This window comes from Heloderma suspectum, chromosome 6, assembly GCF_057233095.1.
Source record: "Heloderma suspectum isolate Gila_16-S chromosome 6, 16-S_ref, whole genome shotgun sequence".
NCBI classification, from domain to species: domain Eukaryota; kingdom Metazoa; phylum Chordata; class Lepidosauria; order Squamata; family Helodermatidae; genus Heloderma; species Heloderma suspectum.
Window position 1 is genome coordinate 67,439,772 of NC_139463.1, and position 23,287 is coordinate 67,463,058.

Genomic DNA, 23,287 nt, shown 5'->3' on the forward strand with positions numbered 1-23,287 from the left:
GGATGAGGCCAGAGGCAAAAGCAGTGGAGCTAAAAATACAAAACATGTCACCACAGAGCTTATAGCTCTTACTGCCAGTCATTAAGCCACAGGGGAAGCAACTCAGCCTTTAGGATGGGGGGGGGGGAACCCTGCACAAATGCTGGAAAACCACCAAACAACCAGTGGTCAGGGGAAAGCAACAAGGGAGAGGGCCTTCTCGGTGGTGGTCCCCCAATTATGGAATGATCTCCCCGATGAGGCCCACCTGGCACCAACATTGTTATCTTTTTGACACCAGGCTAAGACCTTTCTCTTCTCCCAGGCATTTGGCAGCATATGATGAGTTTTAATTGGTCCTGGATTGTCTTCTGGTTATGGCGGTTTGCTTGAGATTGCATGTTTGAAGTTGTTTTAGATATATGTCTTGTGTATATTGCCTGTTCATGGTTTTTTAAAAAATGTAAATGGCTTTTAAGCTCTGGCTACTGTATCTTTAATGTTTTTAATCTCTGTAAACTGCCCAGAGAGCTTTGGCTACTGGGCAGTACAGAACTGTCAATGATGATGATGTGAATGGAGCCATGGGGAGGGGGTGTGGCCATCTGGTGAAACCTGGAGGGCCCCCAGGCCTGAGTTAAAAGGATCAGCTGATATGAAAGTCTTGTGCCTGAGGACCTGGCCACATGCTGCCAGTCAGAGCAGAGGCACATTGGCACATTGTCTTCGGGTGTATTAGCATCTATGACATCCACCTGTGGTGCTTCTTCAGTGCTCTGTAGTGCATTAATGCGCAGTGTCTGCCATTAACCATTCCTGAAAGCCAAGCGTGTTCTAAGCTGACTGTAAGCCATTTTGAGTATTTTATAGAAATGCAGGGTATCAATCTTGATAATTCCTAAATAAATACATAGTTAGATGTGATGTGGCCATTAATTACAGCCCACGTTAGAAGGACATAAAGCAACTGCAATCGCTCCTCCACACCTGTCTCTCAAACACAGCAGCTTTTTCTGCATGCAGCATGTTCCCTGGACCAAGGCATTTAAAGGATATAAAGTGGTTACCACTACCACTTTCCTACCTGTAAGACATATTCACTAGATCTACACTAGTGCTTTTTATCAGTATTGAAGTACGCTGATAACTGTTGGGGTACCTTAAGCATTATGTATATCTCTTTTCTAGCCTTATTTCCCACTTTTTATTCCGTATTATCCAAAATATTGCAACAGATGTCATTGTGTGTGCTACGAAGTATAAATGTGCGAGGGCGATATAGTGTCACCATGATGGGATCATATCAATATGACACACAATGTGTTGATCTGGCCCAGGACTGTTTGCACGCTGCAATTCTGGAAGAGCACAGAAAAGGCACAGAACAGCTGGGTTTGCATGATCGCAGGGGAAGCCACGCAGTATGGATTGTTTCCCCCTCCCCGCCGAACATGCTGCCAGCATTTGCCTAATTACCCACACCGCGTCGCAGGCTGCCATGTTGTCTGAACCTGGCGTGCAGCACAGCAGGGATGGCTTCTAAGCCACTTCACAACCCCTAAGCCATGGGTTGTGGGTGGGTTGGAAGCCACCCCACCATGCGCCGGGTTCAGATGACACAGCAACCTGCAACACGGATAATTAAGCATATGGACGGCATGCACAGCGGTGGGGGAAACAACCCATACCACATGGTTTCCCCCACTGATAGTGTGAACCCGACCACTGTGTCAAGTGTATAGAATTCAGCTTTCTAAGAATCTCAACTTCCATTTTGAAAAAGAAAGTGTCTAGCCCATATGGATGAAAAGATATGCACGAAAATGTGTGGGCAATCCTTGATGAAATCTTAGCAGCCAGAGAGCAGGCTGTTTTGCATGAGTTGAAGCTGGTGCATCAGTGTTCTCACCCCCTCCTATGTCTAGCGAAAGCAAAATAAAATATGCAAAACATACTTAATTTGCCTAATTTATATAGGCTACAGAAATCAACTGTTCATGGCACAGAATATAGATTGCCCCAAAGCAGATTTATTTATTTTTTAAATTAATGTATGAAGTACACACGGCCCTGCCTGGGGTTTAGAAACCTGCCTGGGGTTTAGTCATGGAAAAGTGTGGGGCCAATGCCTGGCAGAATCTCAGTCCCCAAATGCCAAAAAGAGGGCTGAGCTGCATTCCAGCGATCAGGTGTAATGCATAGTTCTTTGCCTCTCCTCATGATAAGCAGAACAGATTATACAGTTCAGCTGGATCACGTTTCATCAGTATTAAAAAAATGTCACCGATGCTGCCTTTACATTAAAGAAAAAATCCGCAGCCCTCCCGTTGTGCAGCCTTTCCACGTTTACACCAGGCTCCCAGACAGCGACCACGTAATTGTTGAAAGGGGAAGTTTTTAATTTTCAAGTTTCCATAGAACTCAATGAAACTGCACCATCTAGTGGCTGTTTTAATAGTGCAACAATCCAACGTATTTTAATACTTCATTATTTCCAAATCTATTTACCATGGATAACCAGGAAATACCTCTGGATGTGCCCTGGAGGTTGACGATGTCATGAAAAGGACCCGCAAACTTCCGTGAGTGAGCAATCTCAATAGGATAAAAGCTCCATGTGAAGAAGCCCCTTATCTGACATCACATGAATTAAAGATGATTTATGATTTGTCTCAGAACAAAATATGCATGTATTTTGGAGCTGTGATCAAATTAAAAGCCTTCAGGAGTTAGTATTGTATGATATTGGACAAATCATGAGCAAATGATTTGGAACAGGAACAAATCGTATTCCAGATGAACCATTAGGAGTGCAGTCTGATGGGCCCTGAGCCCAGACAACAGAGAGCTGTGATCTTGGAGGTGCCCATCTGCCCAACAACCTGCTGGACTCTTGCTGGCAGGGCAGAGGAATGGTGAAGGCATGTTTTCCCTCTCTGTCCTCCCATAAAGGGCTTTTTGTTAGATGAGCCTCAGAGCCCATCTAACTTCCCCCTTTGTGCCAGGGGCCGAACAGAGGCTGAGAAGCTACTGGATCCAGCGGATCCACAGACTCCCCCCTGATAATCCCCTTCCTCCCCCCCTCCTTTCAATGTCAGTTGTTTTATCAGGTCCTATCATGTTACTGTTCACTGTCTTTAGCTCTTTTAATTTCCTTTACATTTCCATATGTTAAAGAGTTTCTATTATGTTTTTATCATGTTGTGTTTTAGCTTTTGATTTTTATGAACCCTTTAGAAACCTATGGCTATTGAGTGGTTTAGAAATGAAATAAATGAAATGAATTCCTGAGGTCAGAGTTTCTGCAGTGGCTGGGAGAGGGTGTGGGTCTTCCACTGTGTCCTCTGGCCCCTGGGATACTGTCTACGGGCCACAGGATTGCACTCTCTATAGACAGAGGTCTCCGTGTATCCAAAGCTCTGCTGGTAAGAGCCCGGCAGGCCGGGAAGAGGAGGGCAGCTTTTCAGCCACCTGCTCCTCCAATTTTGTTACTTTCAGTTAGGCAGGCCTCTGAGCCCATCTAGGTGACTTACCTTCCAGTGGGCAGGACAGGAGATGGAGAGACCTGTGGATGCAGTTGATCCACAGGTCTCATTGCCCTCCCCGCCCACCCCCTTTTCTCCCTTCCTGACCCTCTTCCGAACTCGCTGTTGCGACCTCGGAACAGAAGCCATGGTTCTTTCTGTGGCGGCCGGATAAGGTCGGGGAGGTTCCTGCTTGGATTTCCCTGCCCAAGGTTGTAGCTCTGTCTACAGCCTCAGGGGCGGTGGGGGAAAGGACCACAATATCCTATGGCCCCTGGGATACCCTACTAGGGACTACAGGATTGCTCTGAAAGAGTATTATTAAATTATTTGGAAGGATGCGCTGACATAGCTGATGTTGAGACGATCACAAATATATTAACAGCAGCTGCTAAAATGTCCAGTGCTATGTGTTGAGGGGGAAAAGTGGCAACACCTCTTGGTTCTACAGGATTTGGGATAGAGCTATGATGCTTAAACGTACAGATTACATTTGGGTTCATGAAAACCAAATGTATGAAAGTCAAGTTTTGTTAATTTCTGGACTTATAAATTTGAGGACGACATACGTCAATACTCATTGACCTGGTTCGCATGACACATCAGCCCCACGTGGCTTAATTTACCTGCAGAGGCTGCTGTGCTGTGCCTGGTGCCTGGCTTGCCATGGCTTGTTGTGTTGTGTGAATCCAGGTGGCAGGGGCTGTTTGAGGGTTAGACAACCCTCAAATAACCCATGTACAACAAGCAGCGGCAAGCTGGGTGCCCATGGATGCCATGCAAAAATGGCACCTCTGGGTGCCCAGCATGACATGACATGACATCCCCATGGGTAATTAAACCATGGGGTCATGTCGTGCGAACCCATATACATGTCGTGTATACATGAGTTACATACATGTCGTGTATACATGAGTTACATTAGTATAAGAAACTGATCTCCTCTGTAGTTATTTTTCTATGGTTATAAAATAACATTTTTAAATGAAATTAATTTTTAAAATATGACTTTGTCATCAGAGGCCTTGCTCTACATACTTCTGCCTTCAAGCACGAGGCAGGTGGTGGCCAGGGACAGGGTCTTATCTAGGGTGGCCCCCTGTCACTAAACTCCCTTCCCAACATATTCATAAAGCACCAACTTTGCTATCTCTTATGCTGAAGACCTTAACTTTCTACTGGTTAAAATATGACTTTGTCATCAGAGGCCTTGCTCTACATACTTCTGCCTTCAAGCACGAGGCAGGTGGTGGCCAGGGACAGGGTCTTATCTACGGTGGCCCCCTGTCACTAAACTCCCTTCCCAACATATCCATAAAGCACCAACTTTGCTATCTCTTATGCTGAAGACCTTAACTTTCTACTGGGACTTTAGTGGATGATTTTATTTGTTCTCTTATGCTTTTTTATTGTGGTTTTATTCTACTTGCTGTTTATAACTATTTTTTGTATTTAGTCATTTTAATTGATTGTTTTAACTGTTATTGTATTTCTTGATGGCTGTCTTTAACATCCTACCAAGAATTAGGGTATAAGAGAGCAATCCTATGGCCGCTAGACAGTGGCTAGATGGCCATAGGATATGTGGTTTTCCGGGAACTGACCTCTGGAGGACTGACCTTGCAGGCAGTGCAGAACAGCCCTGTGCTCTGTACTCCAAAGAGGAGCACAGAGTGGCCAAAACAGGGCATTTCGGGGGGCGTTCCAGGGCGGGGAAGGTGGAAATGCCGATACGACACATCCTATGTGTCATCCGGCAGCCTATTGCCCCGCTCCACCTTCCCGTGGCTAGACATCTAAAATCGGCTGTCTAGCCTCAAATGCAGGGCAGGAGAAGTGTGGAGGGAAAGATCCCCTCTGTGCTTCTCCTGCCCTGCATTGGATAGGCGGTCACCTCTGAGTTCGGAGGCGGCCTCCTATCACCGTAGGATTGTGCCCTAAAAGTCTTAAATGAAATAATGCATACACACATATATTCATAATGTTATTTTGCATAATTTATACAAGTCACCATACTGTGCCTTTTTTGGAACAAACATTTGATTTCTTTAAATGCAACGTATTAGGTTGCAATCCTATATACATTCACATAGGAGTGAGTCTCACTGAACTCAGCGGGACTTACTTCTGAACAGACATGCATAGGATTGCATTGTTAATTCCTTTTCCATATGCAGGTACAAGAACAGTGATTTCACACATGGACAAAGAAATATCCAACCAACTCCTCGAAGCAAGTATTTGTACATGAAAAGATATAGAAGAATTTTTTTTAAAAAATCAATGGAAGAAAGTTTGAAAATAAAATAAAATCCTTACTCCCTTGAATTCTAATTTTATAAATAACAGATTAACAATTCTGGTTTTCGGTATTTCCAGCTGACACACCAACAACATCCTATGCATTTTAACTCAGATGTAAGAAACACCAGGTTCAATGGAGCTTAATCTCAAGTAAGTAGACATAGGCTTGCAGCCTTACATTAATTTTGCAATGCTAATATAAATAAATAGCTTTCTGCTTATTTGGCTTACTTACAATTTGTTCATTAATTTCCACAGTTCATAAACGGCACCCACATTGACAGAAAAATATGCTGGGTTTTACTGTCCCTTATTTTTTTTAACTTCGAGTTTTGTTTTCTAAAAACACACAAGAGTACACAACGTTCTGGTGTTCCAGTTCTTGTGAACAGATTGCAGATCAGTTTTGAGGACCCACCTTACAGCGTACAGGTGGTCGTATTATACAGCACAAGGAGAAACACAACATCTGGGTCTTCTTCCTAGAGCGTGAACCCTCTTAGACAGATATCATTAAGAACATGAGAATGATAGCATGTGAACATGGAACTTGCAAGCCGGGCAGACATCACAGTGGGGATGTGGGATCTCTTTTTTTAAAGTACCCCTTGGGAAGTTGTGCATAAATCTCTGTTGCCTGTTGCTTAACGCAGAGCCCAGTTCTTGCTCCTTCCCCATACAAACTCCTTGTCAATTTTAAATACTCTCCAAACTGAGCATGCAAAGTGGGCCTTTTTTCAAAAACAAAAACACAAAATGAGAAACCCTGAGTTTGGATTCCTTCATTGGTGGTGGTGCAAAAACAGCCCCAGAACGTATATCTTGGGATGCCAATGGAAGTATCTTGGAATCAAACTGACAATATACTCAGCCACACTGGTATGGCCATCTACCCCTTCTCCCTTCCCTCAAGCTTTTATTACACACACACACACACACACACACACACCAAAAATTGAAATCTATCTATCTTCAGAAAACCTGTTTACAGGTCTTACTTGCCTTTGCTAAACTCTAGATTTTCTTACAGAGTTAGGAACAGCCTGTCATTTGGTAAGGAGATGGCCCTGACCTTATTCATCCCTCAAAATAAAGGGGCCCCCCTACCTTCCCGACTCTCCTCCTTTGCAGCAGAAAGCTCTCTAGGTATGTCTGGATGTGCAAATCGCATTGGGGCTGCCAAGTTCATCTCACTGCCCAAAGTTCACCAACAGGAAGAAAGTCTCCCCCCTGCCCCGACCCCCCCCCCCAGCGAGGGGAGTTTCGAGCAGCTTGGGGGTGGCACTTCAGCAGGCACAGGAAAAGCTCGACAGTTAACGAGAAGGAGAAGAAGGAGAGAGACAGAAATAGAAAAGGAGGAGGAGGAGGAGGAGGAAAGGAATGGGGAGAGGGGGAACTCTTGCCTTGCAAGCCAGGGAAGGCGGTGCCCATGTTGCACACACTAACTTGTAGATCTCCAACGTCAGGGCGAGTGAAATAGGATCCCTTCAGATGCCAGAGAGGCCTTGCCCACAAGATCCTCCCTAGCTTACCCACCTCCCCACCCCCAGCCCTTCCCCGCAATCGCCTGGGCACTGCAGGAAAAGCAGAGCGCAGGGGTGGCGGGGAATGCGATAAGCCAGTATGCCTTCCCCGAGAGGCAGCTGCCTTTCCTCTTCAGAGGAGCAGAACATAAGACAAGGGCAAGGTTTTTATCTGCTCACGGGCTCACCAAGCCTCAGTCTTGGGACGTAGTGATAAGGAGCAGGAAGGTGGTGAGCACCTCTAAGCATGTGCAGGACATGGGGCATAGTTTTAGCCAGGATTCAGTGCTGGAACACCATCCTGGGACATGAGTAGGGATTGTGCCTCTGGGCATGTGCAAAATATCCCCCCTCTTCCCCCACTAGCTCCTCCTCCTCTCTCCCTCTCTCTCATTCACACACACACATGCTTGTAACTGGTTGCCAGCAAAAGAGTTCCAAAAACCTTTTGTCACATATTTAATTAATCGCCCTCTCTCCCTGCCCCAGATAAACAAGTTGGCTAGACCCAATAATGCTTCTGAGCATGAGGAAAGTGTACCTTCCTTAACACAATGAAAACCCGCAGCTACTTCCCATATTTCTGGGAATAGAGTGGGAGGAAGAGTTTCCAGGCCAGACAAGCAGGCCAGTTTCACCCTGAAATGCTACAGAAGAAGAGTGCCTTTGAGCATGTGCAGAAAAAGTACCATGGGGTAACTACAACCCAGCTTCCATCAGTTCAGGGGGAATGGCTTCATTTTGCAAAATAGGCTCTGGGCAGAAGGGATGCACTTTATTCCAAAAGATAAATTGCTGACATGACAAAATATTCAAGCATTGCTGAAGTATAGCTAAAGTCCAGGACTTTCCTTAGGGTCCCTACCAGGGAATGGGGTGCTTGCCCCAAAGAATACTTGGACCTACCACAAACACGCTCACTTGAGAAATGCTTCTTGGGTGTTAATACTGTAATTTTAATCATATCTTTGCCAGAAAAGCATATGAGATCATAAACTTGCATTTAACAGACATACATTAAGAACATGCCTAGAAGCCCAATTAAAAAAATACATGGAGAACCCACTGTTCCCAGATGCCACTAAGCTGAAAAAGTTCTTAAGAGAGAAATCCGGAAGAGAAAACTCGGTAAAACTCAAAGGGTTGGATCCAGATTTAGTCAGAGTAGATCCATTAAAATCAAGTTAGTCATGACTCACTTAAGTCCCATTGATTTCAGTGAGTCAGAAAATATGACTAAGTCTGGATCCAACCCAGAACATTTCTTGTTTAATCTACCAAGAGATGGGTATTCCTCCACTTAAGAGAAAGGATAATAACAACAACAACAACAACAACAACAACAACAGGTTATATTATTTTAGGACTGGGAGACAGAACCTTGCTTCAGCTCACCCAGTTTCTTCACAATTTAGGTGAGACTTAATTTAGGTGAGAGTATGAGCTATGAGCACGAACATCTCTGACTCTTCATGCTCATACTCTTAACCAGAATGCTATGCTGGTCATATAGCTAAGAGGGGCAGGACTGTGCCCAGTGGGCTGGATCCAGACTAAGTCGGCATGGCTATTGCTTCACATTGATTTCAATGGGAAATTTCTGGGCCCAATTCCAAGTGCTGGTATTAGCATTCAATGCCCTTAATGGCTTGGGGCCAGGTTATTTGAAGGATCGCCTCCTCCCAAATGTACCTGCCTGGACCCTATGATCATCTTCAGGGGTCCTTCTCCAGGAGCCCCTGCCAAAGGAAGTGAGGCGGGTGGCTACCAGGTGGAGGGCCTTTTCTGCTGTGGCACCCCAGTTCTGGAATGAGTTCCCTAGAGAGGTTCGCCTGGTGCCTACGTTGCTCTCCTTCTGGCGCCAGGTGAAGACCTTTTTATTCTCCCAGTACTTTAGCAAGTTGGCTTCTTAATCTTTTAGCTCTGGTGTCTTAAATCTGTATTTTACATCTCTGCATTGCTGCTAGGTTTTATTCTAGTTGTACTGTTATATTATGGTTTTAAGCTTTCATATTTTATATTATTTTATGCTGTACTTTGTGGTTTTAATTCTTGTGAACTGCCCAGAGAGCCTCAACTATTGGGTGGTATAGAAATAAATAAATAAACAAACAAATAAAGGGGCCCAAAGTGTGGCTAAGGGAGCAATCCTATGCATGTTTAGACAGAATCTCAGCATTCCCCAGCCAGCATAGCTACCTGGGGAATGCTGGGAGCTGTAGGATTTTTTTTCTGTCTAAACATGCATAGGATTGCGCCCTTAGACTGGATCCAACCTATACAGTGCACTCTGTTTCATGTCTACTGGGAAGGAAGTCCCATGGAGCAGAATTGGACTCACTCCCAGGTAAGTATGCAGCTGTAGTTGCTTGCAGTACAACATAAGACGGGTAGTCAACACGTGGTACACGGGCCACAAGCAGGACCAAGAGGGTCTCTGTGTGTGCCTGGTTGGGACTTGCACGTCTGCCAGCCTCAGTACAGTGGAATCAATTCTGCCGGCTTGACAGGCTTTGAATTTAATTGATTCAAATTAAAATATCTTGATATTCTGCTCCTGACATCTTTGTGGATTGTTAGTTAGATGTAGATCTTTCTGTGTGATCATTCTTATTTCTGAAAGGGACATTTTTCGTTGTTTCAAGCAGGCTCCCCCAACCTACTAAGCTCTATATGTTTTGGACTGCAACTCCCATCAGCCCCAACCAGCATGGCTACTGTCCAGGGATGCTGGGAGTTGTAGTCCAAAGCAACTAGAGGGCACCAGAGTAAGGAAGGCTGGTTTAGGGAAATGTTGATGTTTGGTGATAATATGGATTAAGATACTTTATAACAATGTCTTTCTTATACCCACATTTATTCACTGTTCTTGTGAGCAGCTGTATGAAGGTTATGTGGAAAGGCGGCATATAAATAAACTAGATGATGGTGACTCAAAACCTCACCAAGGCAAGGAGTGCTGCTGATATTCTGCAGTGAATGCTTGCACTATCTCATATTTTGGACTTGATTTGGGGCATATACAATCATAGAATAGTAGGGTTGGAAGGGGCCTACAAGGCCATCGAGTCCAACCCCCTGCTCAATGGAGGAATCCAGGTCAGAGCATCCCTGACAGATGGCTGTCCAGCCTCATCTTGAATGCCTCCAGTGTGGGAGAGCCCACCACCTCCTTAGGTCATTGATTCCACTGTCGTGTTGCTCTAACAGTCAGGAAGTTTTTCCTGATGTTCAGCTGGAATCTGGCTTCCTGGAACTTGAGCCCATGATTCTGTGTCCCGCACTCTGGGATGATCAAGAAGAGATCCTGGCCTGCCTCTCTGTGACAACCTTTCAGGTACTTGAAGAGCGCTATCATATCTCCCCTCAGTCTTCTCTTCTCAAGGATAAACATGCCCAGTTCTTTCAGTCTCTCCTCAGAGGGCTTTGTTTCCAGTCCCCTGATCATTGTTGCCCTCCTCTGAACCCTCCCTAGTTTGTCTGCATCCTTCTTAAAATGTGGTGCCCAGAACTGGACACAGTACTCCAAATGATGCCTAACCAGTGCGGAGTAGAGGGGAACTAGTACTTCCTGGGATTTGGAAGCTATGCTTCTATTAATGCAACCCCAAAAAGCACTGGCCTTTTTTGCAGCCACATCACATTGTTGGCTCATATTCAGCTTGTGATCTACCACAATTCCAAGATCCTTCTTGCTTGTAGTGTTGTTGAGCCACGTATCCCCCATCTTGTAACTGTGCATTTGGTTTCTTTTTCCTAGGTGCAGAACTTGGCATTTATCCCTATTAAATGTCATTCTGTTGTTTTCTGCTCAGTGCTCCAGTCTATCAAGATCACTTCGAATTTTGTTTGTCTTCCAAAGTATTAGCTATCCCGCCCAATTTGGTGTCATCTGCAAGTTTGATCAGCATTCCCTGCACCTCCTCCTCCAAGTCATTAATAAAAATGTTGAAGAACACTGGGCCCAGGACTGAGCCCTGCGGTATCCCGCTTGTTACCTCTCCCTGGTTTGAGAAGATCCCACTGATAAGCGCTCTTTGAGTCTGATTCTGTAGCCAAATGTGGATCCACTGGATCGTTGTTTCATCTAGCCCACTTTGAGCTAGTTTGCTCATCAGGATATCATGGGGCACTTTGTCGAAAGCTTTGCTGAAGTCGAGGTATATGATGTCTACAGCATTCCCACAGTCCATAAGGGAGGTTACTTGATCAAAAAATGAGATCAGATTTGTCTGGCAGGACTTGTTTTTGACAAATCCATGTTGGCTTCGAGTAATCACTGCATTGTTTTCAAGGTGCTTACAGATGGATTGCTTTATGATCTGCTCCAGAATTTTCCTAGGGATTGATGTCAGACTAACTGGTCTATAGTTCCCAGGGTTCTCCTTTTTACCCTTTTTGAAGATAGGGACAACATTAGACCTCCTCCAGTCATCTGGCACTTCACCCTTCCTCCATGATTTCTCAAAGAGAATAGACAGTGGTTCTGAGAGTTCTTCTGCCAGTTCCTTTATTACTCTAGGATGCAGTTCATCTGGCCCTGGAGAGTTGAACTCATTCGAAGTAATTAGGTGTTCCTTGACCATATGCCTATCGATCTCAAGCTGCAATCCTGCCCCTTCAGCCTGTACTTCGCCTTTGCCAGGGGGGTCATAGACCCTCTTTTGGGAGAAGACTGAGCCAAAGTAGGAATTGAGCACCTCTGCCTTTTCTTTGTCATCTATTATCATTTTGCCATCCTTATTTAATAGCTGAACAACCATTTCTTTCCTCTGTCTTTTCCTATGCACGTAGCTGAGGAAGGCCTCCTTGTTGCTTTTTGCATCCCTTGCTAACCTCAGCTTTGGCCTTCCTGACACCATCCCTGAAATTCTGTGCTACCTGCCTGTACTCTTCCTTTGTTGCTTGGCCTTCTTTTCACTTCCTATATGTGTCCTTTTTTGTTTTCAGGTCATCCCTAAGCTTTTTGTGAAGCCACATTGGCTTCTTCTGTTGTCTTCCACCTCTTCTTCTTGTTGGAATTGTTTGTAATTGTGCCTTGAGAATTTCCTTTTTTAAAAGCTCCCACCCATCTTGGACGCCTTTTCTCATTAGACTCGCTTGCCATGGGACCTTACTTATCATTGTTCTGAGTTTATTAAAATCAGCTTTCCTAAAATTCAGGGTATACGTTTGACTACCCTCGGCTTTTGCTTCCCTTAGAACCAAGAACTCAAGTGCAACATGGTCGCTTTCCCCCAGAGTTCCTGTAACTGCTACTTTATCCACTAAGTCATCTCTGTTGGTTAGGATCAAGTCAAAGATAGCCGATCCTCTAGTTCCTTCCTCTACTTTCTGCAGGAGGAAGTTATCCGACACACAAGTCAGGAATTTCTTGGAGGGGTCATGTTTTGCAGAATTTGTCTCCCAACAAATATCGGGGAAATTGAAGTCCCCCATTACTACTACAACATGCTTCCTTGAAACATTGGCTATTTGCTTTTCAAAAGCTTCATCCTCGTCTTCTCCTTGGTTGGGTGGCTGGTAGTAGACTCCAACCACCAGGTTCCTTTTATTCTTTGCTCCATTTATTTTGATCCAGATGCTCTCGATGGGGCTACCAAGCTCATCCTCCTGTATTTCTGTGCAGAGATATCTATTTTTCACATACAGTGCAACCCCACCTCCCTTTCTGTTCCTCCTGTTCTTTTTGAACAAGCTATAACCTTCAATTGCTGTATTCCAGTCATGAGAGTCATCCCACCAAGTCTCAGTTATATCGATCAAGTCATAATTTCCCTCTTGTATTAAGAGTTCAAGTTCGTTCTGTTTGTTTCCCATACTCTGGGCATTAGTATATAGACATCGAAGACCACGTGGTTCATAGTCTGGCTTTCTTCCTACATGTGTCTGAAGACTATTATTGGGCACTATTAGAGCTGTTCTCTCTGTTGCGGTGCATGAGCCTTCGTCCATTGTTACCCCCAACTTTACATCTCTCTTCCCCGTAGGATTCAGTTTAAAGCCCTCCTGATGAAGTTCTTCATGCTGTGGCCAAACACATTCTTCCCAGCCTTTGTGAGGTGCAACCCATCCCTTGCCAACAGCCCATCTTCCAGGAAGTATAGCCCGTGGTCCCAGAATCCAAGTCTCTTGCACTGGCACCATCTTCGTAGCCAGTCATTCACTCGGAGTATTTTCCTTTCCCTTTCTATCCCTCTTCTAACTACTGGAAGGATGGATGAGAAAACTATCTGGGCCCCAAAGTTCTTGAGTTTCTTTCCCAATGCTTCAAAGTCTGACATGATTTCTTCGTAGCTCCGCTTGGCAGTATCATTTGTTCCCACATGGATGAGAAGAAAGGGATACCTGTCAGTGGGCTTTATGAGTGCAGGCAACCTTTCAATCATGTCTCTAATCCGTCCTCCCAGGAGATAACATACCTGGCGAGTCCACGGGTCTTCGCAACATACTTGGGTCTGAAACCCACGCAGCAAGGAGTCTCCCACTACTACTACTCTTCTCTTCTTGTTGTTGTAGGCCTGGGTTTCATCTCCTCTGCTTGACTGACCTTCAGCCTCTTGCTCACTCTCATGTAGGTTCCCCTGTGATTCTTCCTCTGCAGGCTGTCCTCCAGTCTCATCCTCAAGTACCTGGAATCAGTTTCACAGCTCCACTGCTTCCACTGGTGCAGAGTGGTGTCTAGTTCTTCTTCTCCTAACTGTCACCCTTTTCCAAGGAGTATCCTCTACTGCATTTTTCCTCACCTCAGCATTTCCCACTTCTGCCTCAGCTTGCTGTTGCTCTTCAAGCTTCTGGTCTTCACTTTGCTGCTGTAGTTCCACCATTCTGTCCAAGAACTCTTCATGTTCTCTTATTCCCTGGAGGGTCGACAGTCGCCGCTCCAGTCCTCTTACTTTTTCTTCCAGCAGTGTGATCAACTTGCACTTGTTGCAGGTGTAGGTCATGTTGTTCTCAGACAAGAAAACAAACATTGCACACACCTTGCAGGTCACCACCGCTGGAGAGTTTTGTCCTTCCATAGCCTCTTTCCCTTTTTGAGTCTAGCTTTCTGATTGTTCTAGACTAGCCTGTGCCTGCTCCTCTACTCACCAGACATTAAAAGCAGAGTCCCACTGGTGTGGAAGTGTGTGTTACAAGAAAAATAATTTTAAAAAAATGTTAGGGGCCTCCCCCTTGACCTCCCCTGCCAAACTCCCCAGGCCAACTCCTGCTTGCTCCCCCTGTTCACTCGCTCTGGTCACTCGCTCTCTGAGAGCTTGCTTGCTTCTGTAGTCCCTGGACCAGCTGGAGCAGCTTCCTCTGCTCTGCTGGGAGGCGGGAAACAGACTGAAGCTTCCTGCCCACAACTGCTGGGAGTACTCAGGCCACACACCCCCAATTCAGTTGGAACTCTCAGGAGCACCTGGTGAGCTCACAGCCACTTAGAAGGATAAAGGGCAGCCCACTGGGCTTCCTGCAGCCCACTTACCTCTTTGCCTCTGTCTCCTTTGTCTCTTCTACCACTGCAACTCCCCTGGCCAACTCCTGTTTGCTCCCCCTATTCGCTCGCTCTGGCCGCTCTCTCTCTGGGAGCTTGCTTGCTTCTGTAGTCCCTAGACCAGCTGGAGCAGCTTCCTCTGCTCTGCTCTGCTCAGCTGGGAGGTGGGAAACAGACTGTGTGAACTGAGGTTGGCCACCACTGACGCTGAGCAATAATTCCCAAACAGCATGCCATGTGGGAACAGCCAGCGTGCCATGAGGAAATGATCCATTGAGGGTGCAATCCTATGCATGTTTGGCAGACAAGGGGGATGCTGAAGCTGATGCCGCCGTGGCCACTTCACCTCAGGAGGAAGAGAAAGGAGGAAGGGATGGAGGGAGCCACGCTGGGGAAGCCCAGCCCAAAGAATCCCCGCTGCCTCAGGTGGTCCCAGCTCCAGCACCTAGCGGAGAACTGGCCAGCCCGCTGCCCCCACCGCCCTTGTGGCCTCGGCTACTCTCGGAGCACATCACTGAGGAGGAAGTGGAGGGCGAGTGCCTGGACCTCTGCCTCCAACAGCTCTACAAGTACGGATTCTGTTGTTCTTCAGAATTCTGTATGAACATTCCACCTGGCTGAAGCTGAGGGAGAGGTGCGATGGCATGCTGACCCACTACATCAGCTCTGCTGGGACCAACTGCCACTTGGCTAATCATCTTCTGGAACTGTCTACCTGGTCAGTTTTAATTGGTCCTGGATGTGTCTTTAGTTATGACTGACAGTTCAAAGTTGTTTTTAGTTATATGTTGCTTGTGTATATTGTCTGTGTGCTTTTATGTAAATGGCTTTTAAACTTTGTATATTGTATTTTAATGTTTTAACTTCTGTAAACCACCCAGAGAGCTTAAGCTATGGAGCGGCATAGACATGTAATAAATAATAATAATAGGATTGCGCCCGAAGGGAGCAATCCTATGTGGATCGACGGTCACCTCCAACCCTGGGGAGCAACCACCTATCCAGTGCAGGGCAGGAGGAGTGGTGAGGAGCAGATCTCCTCCTTGCTCCCCTAGCCCAGCTTTCACAGCTAGACAGCTGATTTCGGCTGTCTAGCTGCGGGACATCGGAGGACGGGAAGTGGCAGCTGGATGACACATAGGATGTGTTGTACCGGCATTTCCAACCCTCCCGGCCTGGCCGCAGGAACACCCCACTTTCGCCACTCCATGCTGCTCTTACGATAGCTGAATGTGGGGCCCATCCGTGCTGCCTACAAGGCAGCATGGGAGGGGTGGTGGTCGGTTTTCTGGGAACCAACCTATTCTATGGCCATCTAGCCACTGACCAGCAGCCATAGGATTGCACCCTAAATCATTAAAGGGCCCTATCAGACCAAAGTACCCAAAGTAAGAGAGAAGTCTCCCTGCTGTGTCCCTGCATGATGTACTGCTTGGGCCTTGCCCAATTCTAATTAAGCCTCCTCTAAACGTTGGTAATTCTGGCCATGTCTCTGCATTGGGTGCAATGGGATCAGCATGCCACTCCCACTACAGGGACTTAAAGAACTACCTGTCCTCCAGGAACTGTGCCTGTTGCATCTCTGCATGGATCGTTTACTGTGGGCTTCCCTCCTCCCAATCAGGAGATGCCCAGATCTACTCATATCTACTCAGACAACACTGTTACTGGACCTAATAATGTCAGCCACATATTTCAATGTGATATATGCTATCATCTGTCAGCAATGTGTTCTGTACTCTGCATAGGACAATCAGACCAGTTTCTACGCAGAAGAATAAATGGACCCAAATCTGACATCAGAAAGGACAATATTCAGAAGCCAGTGGAAGGACAATTCTCCCAAGATATTCTGTTACTAAACAAAGGAACTTCAAAGGAAGATCCCAGTCACGTGAAACTACTGAATTACAACTTATCAAGAAGTTCAATTCTATCACCTGTGCCCTGAACTGAGATAAAGGTTTCCCCCCACCATACAAGTGTTAGCTTACTAGTGCCAGGATGTTTGTGCGTTAACATAATTGTCACAGTCCGTACATTTTGCGTTTCGTTTTCCTATAACCTCAGTGCTTAAAATTCTCCCCCTCCCCCACAACTGTGTATATATACCTGCCAACTCAGGATAACACTTAATGCATCTGACGAAGTGAACTCTAGTCCGTGAATGTTTAAGCCATGATAAATTTGTCAAGTCTTTAAGATGCTGCTAGACTTTTTGCTGTTCAGCGATTTGTGCAGATACACTTGGGGCGGGGGTGGCGGCGGCACTTTTTTGTGGGCAGGAAATTCATAACTCTTACACACCCACTTGCGTCCAATTTTAATTCAGAAAAAGGAGTCTGAACTTGCAGAAGTTTAGGAAACACTGACACAGAAGAATGTTGATGCTGTGGGAAACTGGAGTAGGCAGAGGACATTCATAAAACTCTGCGCAGTGCTGTACATGTCCACTCAGAAGCAAGTCCCACTGAGTCTAATGGGGCCTACTCCCAAGTAAGTGTAGAACTGAAGCCTAAGTTGCCTTGGGGTTGTCTCTCTTGCAGGGCTTATCTGCATATGCATCGTAATACACTTCTGGCACAATACCGCTTTCGAGAAAAGCCACACACAAGGGTGTGACCTTCGCTTATTTCATCTCACCAAGGTAGGAAACTTCTGTCTGGCTGTACCATTTCAGACTGCTCATATGATTAAATACTCCTCTCCATACAAAAAATCCCTCCCATCCCTGCACAAAATTCCCTGGAGAATTAGCATATCTGGGAGAAGACTAGGGTAGAACCATTTCCCCTGACATGCTAGTTTTCTGTGTCAAGGGATATATAGATATAGCTATTTCCAATCATGTGAACCACCACCTGCAGTTATGCAAATCACATGCTGGTTTAGCTGAGGTTAACCAGCCCTGTGAGAATGAGGATGTGATATACAAATTCCTTCCTGGGGTGTGTTCAATGTACAATGCAGAAAACCACAATACTGAAACTTCTAAAATTTAAACTATTTTGGTTTAGTCTGATGTTGCAGACAGAAAAGAAGGGGTTTTTTTAAACTTTTTTTTAATTGGACCTGTTTCTGTTGCCTCTTCCAAGTCACTGACAGAAGTCTTTGTTCTTTCAGCTTTTCCATATTAAAGAGCTCACTTGAATGCTTCTGTATTTTCAAACCGACAGAAGTTGTTCCAGCTAATTATAATAGTGCCCGCTATTGCCAAATGGTGCAAAAGCAATGTAGAGGCAGATTTAAATAAATTATTGGCTAATCCAGGTGAGATCTTGGTTTCCTTTCCAACTTGACTTTTCCTATTTATTTCTTTATTTGTATTGTGACATCTCCTTGGAACACTGTGATAGCAGAATGAAATCTGGGTATGCACATTCAGGACCTAATTCCATGTTTGATGTTTGAAAATGAGCTTGATCCACCCACCCATTCCAAAGGGAGAACGAAAGATGCAAAATGCATTCGCTGTTAACAGTAAAAACAACAACCCTGCTCTACTTGCAAAAATAGGCTATAAGAGAAAGTTAAGAGAATTCAGCTATGTTATTCTGAAATAAGGCCTATTGAACCCTGTTATTTAAGTCTATCAAGATATTTGTCTTAATAGTTAAATGAATCTCCATGTGCAAAATAGCTGATTCTGAGAATAAAACAACAGCCAAAATTAGCCTCCCTCAACCTGACACCCTCCAGATGTGTTGGACTACAACTGCCACTCTGGCTGGGGAGGATGGCAGTTGTAGTCCAACACATCTGTTGGGTGCCAGGTTGCAGAAGGCTAACCTATACCTTCATGCTCAGTGAGTTTCTTAGAGACATTTGGCTGCTGGAAGAAGAGTGCTGGACTAAACGGACCTAGGTCTGATCCAGCCAGGAGACTCTTCTGTTCTTATGATTTAGTACCATAAACCTTCCTCCTGCTTCTACAGAATGGTGTAAGGCTCCATTAGCATAATCCATAATTTGTATATGATTGTATCCAAAGGGAAGGGCAGACAAGGTGACATTTTTCAGGTGAGGTGCCACCTGAAGTGACAAGGAGAAACTAGGCATTATAGACAACTCTGGGATTATTTGGGGTGGCAAGCAATGATAATGACCCTTTTTCCAATTCGATGCAACCCCTGAGGCTGCAGTAACCCAGCACGGAGGAAAAGGCTTCTTAATCTTTCCCCCACATGCTATTTTCCCCCTTCTAGTGGCTTTTACCTTCATTGGGGAAAAGAAAGACACAGTTGGTTTGAATGTCATGTTAAGCCACGCTGAGAATAAGCCACCATGGGTTGGTTGCCTGCTTGCTAGCCCACGTTACTCCGAACAGATGATTGGGCATTCTGTGGCTTGCAGTGGCTTGTTTCCCTCTTAGTCCTCCCACCCGCTCCCTACATGTATCCCAGTGTCCTTTGCAGCACAACCCCTTTTGTATCCTCATCCCTACAGAGTAAACTTTTCCTGCTCCCCTCACTGCTTTTCTCTGCACTTTTTCCTTTCTTAACTTTTTTTTCCAGTGCTTCGAAAGTACACAAATTGATTTGTAATTTTTCTTCCCCACGCCCCAGTGCTTCTGAATTGCGCAAATGGGTTTGTGCTTTTTTATTATAATTTTTTCCCCAGTCCTTCGCAAGTATGTGGATTTGCCTGTCCTCTATGTACAGTCTGCAGTAATACAGTTGCCGTATCTATTTCCTTGTATAATACCTACTCCACTTCCACTCCCCTGGACAGTGAAATCCCAAAGCTGTCAAGGTCAGCTCCAAAGTGGATCAGGTAATTTACAAGGAAATTGACAAGGCTACAGATGGCAAGTAGTGGAAAAGCAAAACTGGGCACACCTGTAAAGGACCAGGAAAAAAATAATATTAATAAAAGAAAATATGAACCCATTTGCACAGTTCAGAAGCATCAAAAAAGAAAATAATTGCTCTGAAAAGGAGTGATGGTTGGGCGGGGGGTCGGGAGCCAATAACCCCCATTTACCAATTTCATCCTCTCGTTATTATGTCTTGAACTGACGCTTGTCAGTTTCCTCCCCACTTTCGGTGCTTCCCTTGACCCTGAACTCCAAAAGCGGCAGCTGAATGGGACACAGCGATTGGGGCAGGTGGGTATAATTACTGCTGGGGTGGGCAGGTGTACTTACTCCAGAAGTAGCAGCCTACTCCATAAATGCAAGCATTAGCGAAGTAGAGTTTATTTTGTAGAATTTTTTTCACCTTCGGGGAGCTTTGCACAAATTTAATTCTTTTTTTTAACTTTTGGGGAGATTCATTAATTAGTGCACTTTAGCAAATTTGCACAAATCTCCCTGAAAGTTTTTTTTAAAGTTAAATCTGAAGAAACCTTGAAGGTTGCGGGGGGCAGGGGAGGAAGTACACGCCAAAAGCGGCAACTGAACAGGACAGAGTGATTGGGGTGGACGGGTGCAATTACTGCTGGGGTGGGCAGATGTACTTATTGTGGGAGTATTGCTGTAATATTTATTTTTATGTCATTCATGAGTGCGCACTTGTGAATGACAGAAAAAAGAAAGAAAGAACCCAATTTCACTCTAAGTACACCCATACTCCTGCAGTAAGTACCCCCGCCCACACTAGCAGTAAGTCCACCTGCCTGTCCCAATCGCTCCATCCCGTTCAGCTTTCAGAGTTCGGTGTTGCCGTTTCAGTGTCAGTGGAGGGTGAACAAGACTGACGAGAAAGGCTGGAGGCAGCGCTGGTGTGATCGCGAGGAGTGGCATCGTCTTTTTGCCACTCTTGCCAGACGGTTCTGTAGCCGCTTGGGACAAGCCACATGGTCGGGTTCGCAAGTCACGACAAGCCACCCTGAGAACATGTCACCCTCAACAACCTAACCACAAGCCATGGGCTCTCAGGATGGCTTGTGCGTGGTTAACAAACACGCTGAATTGTCTGTGCCAGGTTTCCAAATCATGGTAAGCCACGATGACAAAAAACAAGGACCAGCACTCACCGTGGCTTATCGCTTTGTGTGAACCCGGCCAGTCACTCATATCTTTTCCTTGATGCAGGTAAGAGCAGCGCGGGGGAGGGGGGGCAGTATCAGCAGGCAGAGAAAGCATTAAGAAGCTTTCCTCCATGTTGGTTGTCTCCAGTTGCAGTGGCTGCATTGGACGGATGTTTTTAAAGCCCCCAAATACAACCATGAAACAACATGTAATGCAGTGTTCCACCCACAGCCAAATAATACTTTGGAGGGCAGGGGTGGGCAACTGGGTGCCCTCTGGAAGGTTTGGACTACGGCTCCCATGATCCCTGACCACTGGCTATTCTGGCTGAGCTGACGGGAGTTGTAGTCCAAAGCCTCTGGACGGCACCAGGTTGCCCACTCCTGGCTTAGACTGTGTGCGAGATGAAGTTTTTTCCCCCGACTCTCTCTGGAATATCCTCAGGTTGTCCAGTGTGGATAGAGGTCTGGGGCCATCCGTGGAGAGCTGGGGCCACCTCTACGCATCTAGACCCAATAGTTTTCAGGGGGAAGCTGAAGCCCATCCAGCTGGCTTGCTGCAGAGGGAGGTCTGTTTGGAATAGGGTTGCTGCCTGGCAACCTGGACATGGGACACAGACTTTTCAATCTCCTGTTGAAGACAGAAGACAAGGAAACAGTGGCTCCTCCCCAAGTCCCATCATCCACCATGCCCCCTCCCACCTGTTGTGCATCACACCAGAGTCCTGCTCACCACAGGTAGTAGTGGGGAGCAGATGAGAGGACAAGGGATGGAACAAAAGGGAGGAGCAATGGTGTAATAGAGCCAGGGCTGGCAGGGACACAGCACAGCGACTGTTGGATTAGCAGGGACACTGAGGCCATCTGCCCTTTGAGAATTCCCTGTTTCCTCTCAGCTTTGCTGCAATCCTCACAGTAGTAGGGGGGGAATGAATTTTCCCAGTAACAATCCGTTGTTCCCTATTGTAATGCAAAGTATTTGGGGGTGGCTTGGTCTTGAGTGGGTGATTCAGACCCACTAGCTTTACAAAAGCCCTGCTCCTGATGGAGATGAAAACAGCTAGAACTGGATCAACACATCTGCCTGCAAGTTTGGACTCTCCTTTTGAGGGGTGGGTGGGGTGGGAACTGTCATGAGGAGTGCCTGCGCTTCAAAATGTACCCCTACGCCACTGGGGAGGAGCCACGAATGTCTTTTATCTCCCACTTTAATGGGAGCTCTAAAGGTCTAAGGTCCAGGGTCTGGCTGGCAATCCTAGTCTGTGAGCTGTCTCCATGGGGGTGAGGTGCAGAGGGACCCAGGAGCCCCTGCTATTGCTTGCCAGTAGTCTGTTTGTTTGTTTGTTTGTTTGTTTATTTCATATCCCACCTTTCTTCCACTGTGGAACTCAAGGTGGCTACGTGTGGTTCCCCTCCAAGCACTGACCAGACCCAGACCTGCTTAGCTTCAGCACGGTGGCTGCCTCATGTGCCTTCAGACCATGCCCTGGAAGACTGCAAGAAACAAAGAATCTCACATCTACTCCCCAGCTAAGCCTGTGCAAATATAGACTCTTCCATAGCCTGCCCAGTGTCAGCTGCTCTCCAAATCACCTGCCAATCATCTCGGCTTCCTTTCCCCCTGCCTTTTTGGCCTGTGTCATACACAAATACTTTGTTCCATTACCAGCGTTTACCTTTTGCCGATCTCCCTCCTGCCTCTCTTTCTCTTTTCCTGTTTCCGCCGCTTTCCTTGGCAGCTGCTGCCTTTAGGAGTGCACCGAAGCCAACCTACCATAGGCTGCATTAAAGGCCTGCTGTGTATGCTTGCAAATTGGTCAGAATGCCTGCCAACAGCCAGTGCAGTTGCAGCCAGGCAGGCAACCACAGCTAAAAACAAACAAGCAGTTCTCAGTTTTGCAAAAAACAACAACCGTGTGAGATTCTGAGTTCTGGGGTATGTAAAACCCACTCCCAAAATGAATTGCAAGTCTTAAAGGGGACAACACAGTCCCCCCAAGTCCCTGTTGCAACTGGCACTGAAGTTGTTTCTGCTATTGTTCCAACCAAGGGTTCATTTCTCAAAAGTGAGATACTGGGGTTCAAGTCAGGCTAATAAGCCGTATCCTCTTACTTGGAAACTCTCCACTCCAGTTCCAGACCAGGGGATGGGGAAATGCTATTATTAGGACACTCTGCACATGCTGAGCCCTGCCTCCATTACACCATTGCATCGATCTCGTCTGATCTCAAAGCTAAGCAGGGTCAGCCCTGGTTAGTACTTGGATGGGAGACCACCTGGGAATCAGGCTTCCTGCACTGAGCAGAGGATTGCACTCAATGGTCTTGTAGGCCCCTTCCAACCCCATGATTCTATAATTCTATGATTCTTCACTGATATTACTACTTCTCATATTTCAGCTTTGGCACTAAAAACAGGTTCCAAGTCTTGTTCTAACACCATCTTTTTGTATTCAGCCAAGCTTTTGGCATCTAAGCTGTTCTGCTGCCAAACTGGGGTTTTAATC

General features: G+C 46.0%; 1 protein-coding gene across 7 annotated transcripts in view; it reads right to left on the bottom strand.

The window, feature by feature from the left end:
- MLLT6 (MLLT6, PHD finger containing) overlaps positions 1-23,287 on the bottom strand; it is a 145,367-nt gene that overhangs the window by 65,901 nt on the left and 56,179 nt on the right. The window contains exons 1-2 of one of the 7 annotated variants that reach the window (XM_084804717.1): positions 6,915-7,077; positions 6,226-6,305 (exon numbers count right to left, since the gene is read on the bottom strand). The exons of the other annotated variants lie outside the window; for them this stretch is intronic. Of the exons in view, the coding sequence (XP_084660843.1) occupies positions 6,226-6,305; positions 6,915-6,996 (162 nt within the window). The 5' untranslated portion in view covers positions 6,997-7,077. Of the gene's footprint in view, positions 1-6,225; positions 6,306-6,914; positions 7,078-23,287 lie in introns of those variants that run through there. 7 annotated transcript variants of the gene reach the window in all.